Source organism: Spermophilus citellus, assembly GCF_964194105.1.
Source record: "Spermophilus citellus genome assembly, chromosome: 5".
NCBI lineage: Eukaryota > Metazoa > Chordata > Mammalia > Rodentia > Sciuridae > Spermophilus > Spermophilus citellus.
In genome coordinates, this window is record NC_138186.1 from 75,461,205 (window position 1) to 75,472,943 (window position 11,739).

Here is an 11,739-nt window from a genome sequence, read left to right on the forward strand (position 1 = left end):
TTACTTGAAAAGCATTGCAAGGGACTACATCTTCATTTTAAACAGCTCCACTTGTTAGAAAATACTTCAGTTTGAGCTGAAATTTGCATCCCTGATGACTAATCTTTCTACAATATAATAGGGAAGATAATAGATTCAAGTACATGATTGTTTCTCCAGAATCTTCCCCTTATTTTCCCCTGATTTCTAAACTCAAGTTCTTTCAGACACTACTTATGAAACAAATCTGGATTAAGTACCAGTTTTCAAAACCTCGAAGAATCCAACATTATCTGTCCTACTTTTTGAGAATCAGATTCTGTCATTCTGATATTTTCTATTTATTAGTTTGGTCAGCATCAAAATAATTTATAATACAGACCTGGGAGCTCCATTAAACAGTTTATAGCATGTCTTTGGAAAGTTTCTTAATTATCACCTCTTGTATATAGCCTCTATTCCAGTATCTGTGTCCAAAAAGGAACTGAGGTTAGTCTGATTTTGTAAATGTATGTACCATCCAAGTGATCCTTGCTTTCTTTCTTTTTTATGTTGATGGTGACCTATTGAATCTTTGAACATGTCTGATGTTAGTTTATGGAATCTGCATTTCAGAGAGAGAATTTTTTTTTAATATTTATTTTTTAGCTCTCAGCGGACACAACATCTTTGTATGTGGTGCTGAGGATCGAACCTGGGCCTCAAGCATGCCAGGCGAGCGCGCTACCGCTTGAGCCATATCCCCAGCCCTGGAATCTGCATTTCAAACGTCACTTCCTATCCCTAAATTTTTATGTTGAGCCATTTATTGAGTTTCTGTTGTATGGCATGGTACTATCAGATTTAGGCATATAACATATCAAAATGTGTTATTGTTGTCAAGGAAGTGTAGTTGGAGGGGTAAAAAACAAAAACAAAACAAACAAAAAAACCCAAGTAAATAAAAAATTAGAAGATTCCCATTCTAGAGAAAATAATTTTTTTATATGTATACTCTTAGAAACTTACGATCATGCACAGCATTTTTCTGTCTTTCAAGCACTTAGGTTTGATGTGATTAATTTCTACCAAGGATCTCAGAATTCAGTTTCATTAGTAATTCTTTGTGGGTTATAATTAGAACCAGAGAAGCAAGGATGGTTTATTTTGCCCCTGGGATTTAAAATTGTCAGTAGGCATACTGAGAACTCAGTTGATACACTTAAACATAGGCAAGTGTGACTTCATTTGCTTTAGAAATATAGTGAAAAATGAAATGCTTGTTTCTCCACAATTTCTTTTTACATATCTAAGCTAGCTAAGAACTTTTTTTTTTACCTTATGCCTAATTTTCTTTCTGTTAACATTATTGGGAACATAATCTCTTGCCCTTTTCTCCCTTCTTTTATAGGCTATTGTGTTTTGCAAAAAATAGGTGTATAACAAATGGATTTTGAATGAAAGCAAATCTTTTTTTACTAATAAGGCTTATTTTTTGTACATCTTTAAATATCTATCTATCTATCTATCTATCTATATGTATCTATATTTATTTATTTATTTATTTGGATGCTGGAGATTGAATTTAGGGACACTTTACCCTTGAGTTACACACCCTGCCCTCTTTTTGTTTTTTTTTTTATTTGAGACCAGACCTCTCTAAGTTGCTGAGGCTGGCTTCAAACTTATCATCCTCTTTCTTTAGCCTTCCATGTTGCTAGGATTACAGGCATGCTTCACTGTACCTATCATAAAATATGTGTTCTTTTTGGTGAGGGACAGGTACTGGGGGTTGAACTCAGGGGCATTCGACTACTGAGCCACATCCTCATCCTATTTTGTATTTTATTTAGAGACAGGATCTCAGTGACTTGTTTAGTGCCTTGCTTTTGCTGAGGCTGGCTTTGATCTCTCAGTCCTCCTACCTCAGCCTCTTGAGCCACTGGGATTACAGGCATGCACCACCACACCTGGCCAAAATGTTTGTTCTTAAGAGGTAGTAATACTAATTAGGTTGAATTTTTTTTATCCATATACTATTGAGGCTTGTTTCCTGTTTAAAGATTATTTAGTGGTATTCATTTTAATGAATTAAGTGCTATTTTTCCAGGAGTCTGGTGAAAGCAAAAATTCATCAGACTGTAGAGATAATGAAGTTAAAAAATGGCAGCTAGCTCCTCTTCGAAAGATGGGACAACCAGTTTTACCGAGGAGATCTTCAGAAGAAAAAAATGAGAAAATACCAAAAGAGTCTACAACTGTTATTTGCACAGGTGAAAAAGCTTCAAAATCAGGTAGTGTTATTAAAATAAATTATTATATGCTAATTTACTTGTTTTATTTTGTACACAATTAATGAATAGGGGATTTTTAAAAATTTGATATTTTAATAGCAGTAGTGATAGTTTATATGGTTGGCCTTATTTGTAATTCAAAAGTATTACTCTGAGATCTGGGAACTTAAGGCCCCCTGCCTTCATGGCACTTGGATACTAGTTGGAGAAGCAGAAAATAAGTTGACAAGTAAGAAGAGAATGTTATCTTAAAGCCTGTGAAGAAAAAGTATAGTAGTGGGATAGAGAGCCACAATCAGGGAGAGTGCAGGGAACTTCTGTTTTAGATAGAATGAAGGAGGTAACTTGTAGATTTGAGGAAATGTATAGAGTTTTTTGAGAGATAAGTAAGTAAGGGACACAGTAAGTGAAATCTTTGAGGCAGTAACAAGTTTGGTATTTGAGGAGTAAGAAAGTCAACATGCATTCATTTGAAGGTAATGCATGCAGTATAGAATATTAGTCAAAGATGAGGTTATAGAAAATTATGTATTGTGGGACCATGAGAAGGGTTTATATTTTGTTCTGAATGTTATGGGAAGCCTTTAGAGGGTTTTGTATAAGGGAATGATAAGTTAATCTCATTGATCTGTGAATATTGGATTATAGGAGGGTACAAGAAAAATCATATACCAGTTTGGAATCTGTAGCAGTATCTTGTGAAATAAATGATGGTAGCTTGTAGCAGATGTATAATGGAAATAGGGAAAAGTGGTCAAATTAAGATATATTTTACAATAGAGTAGACAGAACTTGCTGATGAAAAAAAGAAAGTCTTAGAGGATGATTGAATAAAGTGTTGGCATTGTTTACTGAGATGAGGACAATGCTAACATGGGGAAGAAAATTGAAAAGTTATATTTTGGCCATTAAAACTGAAAAGTCTGGAGCTGACAGAAACCTTTGGGGATCAGTATATAATTTTGGGATTGATCAGTACACAGTTGTTATGGAAGTTAGGAAGAGGCTAGGAGGAGAGAATCCAGCAAAAGAGACTGAGAGATGGCCTTTTAGGAAATAGGACAATTGAGAGACCGTGGTGGCTTGAGGACAGATGAAGTTTCAGGAGGCAGGAAATATTGAATTGTCATATGCTGTCTGGACATCTAATAAGATGAACACATACTGTTAAACCTATGATTTAGTAACATAGAGATCATTGATGAGAATGGTTTCAATGGAGCAGTAAGGGGAAAACCCAGTAGTTTGTGAAAGAATGCAAAGGTGAGGATCTGCAGATATTTATTACATATAACTTTTTCAAGGTGTTTTGCTACTTAAGGAAATATAAATGATATATGATAGTCTCTTAAATATCATATATTTATATTTATTATATATTATATATATGTTTATTATTATATTATATATATTGTATCATGTATTTACCCTTATATATAGCTAGAGGTGGATGTGGGATCAAGGAATTTTTTTCTAGAGGATACTTTATGACATGTTTGTTTTCTAGTTTTCCTAACACTCATTTATTGAAGAAACCTTTCTTGCTGCCTTTGTTCAAAATCAATTGGTTGTAAATAGGTAAATTTGCGGGGGGGGGGGGGTCACAGAACATTATATGTTTTGTTGGATTGGACTATGTATCTGTTTCTATGCAAGAACCATGCTGTTATTGGTTACTATTACTCATGTTGTATATTTTGAAGTCAGTATCATAAGGCCTTCTGTTTTGAACTTTCTGCTCAGAATTGCTTTGGCTAATTAGGATGATTTGTGGTTCCATACAAATTTTAGGAGTGGTTTTTCCTACTTTTGTGGAGAATGTTGTTGATAATTTCAATAAGCATTGCATTGAATTGGTAGATTGTTTGGAAGAATATGGACATGTTAGCAATATTCCATTTCTTCTGGTCCATGAACATGGAAGGTCTTTCCTTTTGTGTGTCTGTATGTGTATGTGTGTCTTCAGTTTCTTTCACCTAGCATTTTATAAATTTTATTGTAGGGATCACCCATTTTATTGATTAAATGTATTCCTGGATGCTATTTATTTATTTATTTATGGTTCTTGGGAATGGTATTGCTGACTTAATAATTTCTCAGTAATTTCATTATTAGCACATAAAAATGCTAATGACTTTTGTATATTGATTTTTGTATCCTGCAAGTTTAGTAAATTTATTTATTGTTTTAGTTTTTTAGTGGAGTTTTTATGTTTTTCTATGTATAAAATCTTGTCTTTTGCAAACAGGGATAATTTGACTACCTCCTTTCTTATTTGGATGCTCTTTCTTTCTCTTTGTCTTACTGCTCTTGCCAAAATCTGAAAAATTTTTAGTATAAAGCTCAAAATTTTCAGGTTTTGGATGTTTTGATTAGAGATGCTCAGTTTATAGTAGGGAACATGGTTTGTGTTATGAGAGAAGACCGATAGGTCGATTTGATGATGGGAAGACTTGTAAGATGACATTTTTCTCTTTTGTTAGTGAAATATGAAGTGATCAAATCTTGTTGGTTAGAGAAGATTCAGAAAAAGAGTGTGAAATAGATGTCTCGGAAAATGGGGAAAAAAATTGCTGGGAAAATATGATAAGATTAGGGTGGAAGCTCAAATTACTCAATATTTATGATTATGGGTTTAAAATGAGATCTGGAAATAATAGTGCATATTTTTCTCCAGTTACTTTTAGATGTTTGTAACCTGCTTAGGTAAAAGATGAAAGTTGGCTTTCAGCAGAGTTGTGGTTTCCTGATAGAGATATTTATTTATTTATTTAAATTTTTTATTTTGTTCCTTTTAGATACACATGACAGTAGAGTGTATTTTGGCATGTTATACATACATGGAGTATAACTTATCCTATTTAGGATCCCATTCTTGTGGTTGTACATGATGTGGAATTTCATTGGCTGTGTACTTCGAGTATAGGAAAGTTATGTCCTAATCCCATCCCCTGGTAGAGATATTTAAAAAGATAGAATAAAGGTAGTAGGTAAAGGAGTGGTAATAGTGTTGTACTATCTAATAAAATTTGACTGTGGGAAATTGAGGCCATGCCTTTACTGGATTGGAAAAATGGTTAGCATCACTAATCAGGGAAATAGAAATCAAAACCACAGTGAGATACCACCCAGTATACAAGACTGAAGGTAACAAGTGTTGATGAGGATGTAGAGAAACCAATTGCAGACCTTAACATTCAAATTAATAATATCAAACACAAGTAGAACAAGAGATTGACTAGTTTTGTGATATTAGGTAGGGTCACTTAATTATACGCTAACCTAATAAGTTCAGGTCAAAATTTCAAAATAGCTTTTTAAAAGCTAATTAATACATAAACTTGAAAAGTAACTAGCTTTGAAAAATCATTATTTAAATTGGGAAAAGAGTATATATAGTTTGTAACTTTAGGGCCACCTTTTTAATCACTATTAATTTTAATTAGAATTTCAGTGTCAGGAATATTTCAATATGGACTTTGAGTTCTTGTTTCTAAAATAGTGACTTTTAACTAGTCAATTTTGCTTATAAATTTACATTATCCATTATAAAGGAAAATGTGTTTTTTACAAATAATTTAAAGTTTTGATATTTGTTTAAATTAGGTACTCATGAGAAGCAGGAGATAAAGAAGAAGAAAGTTGAAAAAGGAATGCCTAATGTGCATCCTCCTGCTGCTTCAACTTCCAAGCCTTCTGCAGATCAGATCAGACAAAGTGTGAGACATTCTCTTAAAGATATTCTTATGAAAAGGTAACATGTTGTTATTACAGAATATTTCATAATATATGCTTCATATATTTGAAAAATAATTAAATTGTTCTAATTTTTAAGACTTACAGACTCAAATTTGAAGGTACCAGAGGAAAAAGCAGCAAAAGTTGCCACAAAAATTGAAAAAGAGCTTTTCTCTTTTTTTCGGGACACAGATGCTAAATATAAGAACAAATATAGAAGTTTGATGTTCAATCTGAAAGATCCTAAAAACAATGTAAGTGTGTTTTGCTCATACCTATGAATATTTATGCTTCCAACTTTTCTGAATACACAGTATCTAAGATTGTACTATAGTAGATCTGTAATTTATTAATTAAAGTGAGATTATAGAATTATCTCTTAGTTTAGAACATGTGGATTTTGTTTTGTTTTATTTTCATTTTTGTTGTTGTGGGGATGGAACCTGGGACTTTATGCATGTTAAGCAGACACTCTGCCACTGAGCAGTATCCCCAGCTTACAACATACAACTATAATAGTGTTCATGCTACTGCTTTATGAATTTTTCATAGTACTGAGTACTTAGTGTTATATAATCAGTATGTTAAAATACTACGTCTTACTTTGTTTTATGTGAATTTTCCTTGCATAATTGAAACTATTAAAAATTCTTTAATATATATTCTTCAGAAAACTCTGTTAAGCTAAATTTCATAACACTGTATTATTACTTTTGATTTAAATCTGAATATAGAGCCACACACCTTAAAAACATAAATAGTATTTAGATTAAAAAAAATAAAACAACAAGAAAATAAATCTGGTTATAGTGGTGCATGCTGGTAGACACAACTTCTCAGGAGCCAAGGCAAGAGGATTGCTTGAGCCCAGGATTTCAGAGTTGTACTGGGCAACATAGAATTGATCTCAGAAAAGGAAAAAAAAAAAAAAAAACAAAAAACAAAAAAACAACCCTATTGCATTTGGATAAATGGATGGAATTAGAGAAGATAATGCTAAGTGAAGTTAGCCAATGCCAAAAAAACCAAATGCCAATGTCTTCTTTGATATGAAGAAGCTGATTCATACTGGGATAGGGAGAGGGAGCATGAACTCTAGATAGGGCAGAGGGGTTGGAGGGGAAGAGAAGGAGCATGTGGAATGTGATGATCATTATCATACAAAGTATAGGTATGAAGACAAGAATAGGTTGAATATACTGTGTATACAACCAGAGATATGGAAAATTGTGCTCTATATGTGTAATAAGAATTGTAATGAATTCTGCTGTCATATATAAATTTAAAAAAATTAAAAACAAACAAACAAAAAAAACCCTATTGCAGGGTGAGCAACACCCTGCCTGGGTAGATTCCTGCTCAGGAGGTGTGAGCCGTCTGGGAAATAAATTCTGAAATAATTGGTAAAAAATAAAGATAGAGTCAGAGATTAGATATAAAAAGTGGAGCATCTGATAGATCTTACAGTCCTGATAGGAACTGGAATTGAACAACTGAACAAAGACTCTGATTCTTTATTTAAGGGGGAGTACATCAAAGGCAGGGATAAGGTTTCATGAGTCTTGGTAGTCTTGGTTGGGTACTTCTCTGTGTGGCAGGGGTCTTACAGTAAACATGTTGATTGGCATTTTGGTAAGCCACATTAATCTTTGAGAGGCTATGTGTGGCTCCAGTGGGTCACTCTATCTCTGGTGCTGTGCTGAACTTGTGATGGAGCTAGGTAGGAAGCCACATGAACCAGGTGTTCTCAAACCAGCAGGATTGCTGCTGGGAGTTCCCACCACCTGGCTTTCCTGCCTAATGGGTTCAAGATCGTTTTAGTTCAAGTACGGTTCATATATAGATGGCTTCCAGCAAAACCCCAAAATAATTCCAATGAAACACAATAAGAACGTAACAACAATAACAACAACAAAAAACTAGGGCTGGGGATGTGGCTCAAGCGGTAGCGCGCTTGCCTGGTAAGCATGCGGCCCGGGATCGATCCTCAGAACCACATACAAACAAAGATGTTGTGTCTGCCAAAAAATAAATATTAAAGAATTCTCTCTCTCTCTCTCTCTCTCTCTCTCTCTCTCTCTCTTTAAAAAAAAAAACTAAACCATTTTTACCAAATTCAACATAACTTTAGTTCTAAATATCTTTATCAGTGGAGTAACATTTGTTGAATCTTGTGTTTTCTTGAGATTTCTTATTTGAGACTTAGGGAAAGCTCAGACCTGTGTGTGTCAGTGTCAAAGGTATACCTGTGGTGAGTATACTAAGCAGAAGTGATGCCAGTGAACACTTTCAAAGTTCTAAACATGATTCATCTCTTTTGTGTTACATTTACCTAAGTTTAGCAGTAATTGTGTTACAGATGACTCTAGGTAATGGAATATTAATTAAATGTGACCTTCTTATGTAAAAGTTTGAACATATGTGATATAAATTTGTATAAGGATATTTACTGCAATACAGTCAACCTTCAATATCCTTGCATTCTGATCCACTGATTGAACCATTAGCAGGTCAAAAAATACTAAAAAAAATTTTTTTAAAAAGGAAAAAATTGACTCTGTACTAAACATATACAGACTTATTTTTCTAATTTATGTCCTCTAAATAAGAGTTTAGTAGTGATGTACATGGCACTTACATTGTATTAGATATTATAAGTAATCCTAGAGATGGTCTAAATTATAGTCATGCATCCCTTAACAACAGGGCTGCTTTTTGAAAAATTTAACATTGTGAATTGAACCATTGTGTAAACTTCAAAGAGCATATTTACACAAATGAAGACAGTTAATGACATCTTGTTTGTCATTAAATGATATAATCTTGTGTCCACCATCACACTGATGCAGCCCATTGTTGACTGAGATGTTGTGACATGTCACATGACATGTGTGCAAGCAAGTACATAGGTGACATGCAAATAGTACATCATTCTTTATAAGGGACTAAACATCTGAGGATTTTGGTGTCCATGGGAAGTCCTAGAACCATTCCCCCTGCAGATACTGAGGGATAACTATATGTGATTTAAGCATTTTCTTGAACTATACTTAAAGTCTACATTATGCAATCGCTGTTATTGCCCAAGAGAAATCAGATATTTCTCTTTTTAAAAAATTTTTTATTTTTAGTTGTAGACAGACACAATAACTTTATTTTGTTTATTTTTTTTTTACGTGGTGCTGAGGATTGAACCCAGTGCCTCACACATGCGAGGCAAGTGTTCTACCATTGAGCCATAACCCCAGCCCCAGATATTTCTTGAATAATCTAGCTTTGCCTTAGTAATTAAATAAAGATTGACTTCCTTTAGATTTTTCTATCAAATTTGATTCTTTACACTGTGTCCCATCCGAGACTATCAGAATTTAAACATGTAAAATATTAAAATATGGATGATATTGAGTAAAGCTCTTTTAGGTAGTTCCCTTCTATACTATGGATTGGTTATTATGACAGAATATGTCCCTGGATAGACTTAATACAATTTTTGAATAGGTCTATAATGGTCCCTCTATATATGCTTCTCCACTGTGTTGATTTTTATATTAAATGTATATTTCGCTGCCTTACAATATAAACTTTTTGTTTAACTTTGTGTAATATGTAACATAGAAATCATTAAGTATTTGTAAATGAATTTTCAACATTATATCTTTATTTATTACAAGCTTATATACAGCAGCTCCTCTTTTAAAAATGTTTCTCTCTCTTTTTCTTTACATTTTCAAATCCATTCAGATACTGTTTAAAAAAGTATTGAAAGGAGAAGTAACTCCTGACCATCTTATAAGAATGAGTCCAGAAGAACTAGCTTCTAAAGAGTTAGCTGCTTGGAGACGAAGAGAAAACAGACATGTAAGAATATCTATAAATATGTGTTTGATTATCAAAACCTATATTTTTCCATCATTAGGGAAAAATATAGAGAGATAAATTCATTATAGAATACGCAGTAATGAAGATTTTTTGTTCTGTGTTCTTCTAATTGTTTCTGCTATATTTTTCTAGTTTCTTTTTTTTTTTTTTTTTTTTTTTTTTTAAGAGATGGTGATCTTGATATGTTGCCCAGACTGGCTTACCTCTTGTCTCTCAATTATCTGGGACTGCTGATGCATGCTTCCTCTGTTTCTCAAAATTCTTCTGTTTTTCTTGATCTCTGCAGGGTTTTTTCATTTCCTCTGATTTTAGGCTATAGAATTGCTTTGTGATTTATTGTTGTATTTTCGCAATCAGAAGAATGGGAAAATAGGTAATTTTTTCCTTAATCACATATGTATTTTTCATAAACATAGTTTGAAGGTATTATGAATATTGGTAGTCTATAGAGCCAAATGAAATAAGTCCAAATAAAAATTTTGTGCTAGTTTACAGTTCTTTATTATTTGAAGTTTAAATTTCAAAAACTCTGAAAAAATAAGTTTTTTTTTTTAAAATATGGATCTAATTTATTGATAAAACCTGACCTGACCTGAGTGTAAGTGTTCACATTCACAGAAATACTGTGTGTTTAATTTTATGGTAATATCTCAGATTTAATGGGAATATTATTAAAACATATAGTGTGTACTCCATACTGCATTTTTAGAACTGAAAAAATTCTGAAAGTTAATGGGTGCCAATAATTTTCAGTTGAGGATTATGAACTTGAAGTACCTTTAAAGAGTAAGTGAGTATATGACTTAGAGCTATTGTTACAACATCTTACCTCTTCTTCTTTGCCTCCATATCACAAATATGCATATGCCTATCCTGTAGAATTTTCTTTTCTTTTTTTTTTTTTTTTTAAGTTTTCTCTTTGTTTTTCCCCTGGTACTGGGGATTAAACCCAGGGTGTTTTACCACTGAGCTGTGACCCCAGCCCCTTTCTATTTTATTTTTTAAAATTTTGAGACAGGGTCTCAGTAAGTTCCAGAAACTGATCTAAGTTTTGCTATCCTTCTTTCTTAGCCTTCTGATTCCCTGGCATTTTAAGTATGTGCCACTTTGCCTGGCCTTTCTCATGCTTTGAAATTGGCTGCAAGTATCATCGGCATTGAAAATGAACTTATTTTTTTCCTTAGGCCCATATCTGATTTCTTCCTATAACGGATGATTTGCCCTTAACAAAGGCAATAAAAATGAGCAGACCCATCTTTACCTTCCTTTACTCCATTCTTTTCCCAGCTATCTTTTACTAATTTTTGCAGTATATGCTATGTTTTTAGGTTTTGTTGCTAAGCTTGTTCAACTGTGAATTATCATTGTTATTAAGTAGGCTCAGTCAGGAGACAACTAATAGTGGACTGCTGAGTTATTTTTGATCTTTGCATAAACTGCCATTGTTGGGAAAGTTAGAACATCAAATTAGGAATCTAGGGGTAAGATAGTTCTTATTTCCCTGTGGTAGCTGCCAGAAAGTACAAAATCAGGAAACAGATTTCAAATATAAATAATGTTTCACTGATGTGCAAATTATATTGCCCAAGTGGCATCCTTTTATAAGATACATGTGAAATTCTCATGGCTGGGTTATAGTCTAATTCTTATAACTTCAACACTTAAAACAATCTCTGGCATATATAAGCTCTCAGTATATGTATTTTGTATGAGAGGATTACTTAAAGATTAAAAAAATAAAAATCATGTATAATGAATTGTTGATTTTTAGGTAAGCTTTTATTATTATTTAAAGCATACATTTGGAAATACATATTTTTAAATTAAATCTTTCCTGTAATATATTTCCTGTTAGACCATAGAAATGATT

The 11,739-nt window shown here is 32.9% G+C and overlaps 1 protein-coding gene across 1 annotated transcript in view; it reads left to right on the forward strand.

Moving 5' to 3' along the window:
* The window catches only part of PHF3 (PHD finger protein 3), an 89,036-nt gene that overhangs the window by 64,914 nt on the left and 12,383 nt on the right, over positions 1 to 11,739 (forward strand). The window contains 5 exon segments of the mRNA XM_081296647.1: positions 2,069 to 2,252; positions 5,859 to 6,006; positions 6,088 to 6,244; positions 9,732 to 9,923; positions 9,925 to 9,945. Coding sequence (XP_081152773.1) covers positions 2,069 to 2,252; positions 5,859 to 6,006; positions 6,088 to 6,244; positions 9,732 to 9,923; positions 9,925 to 9,945 — 702 coding nt within the window.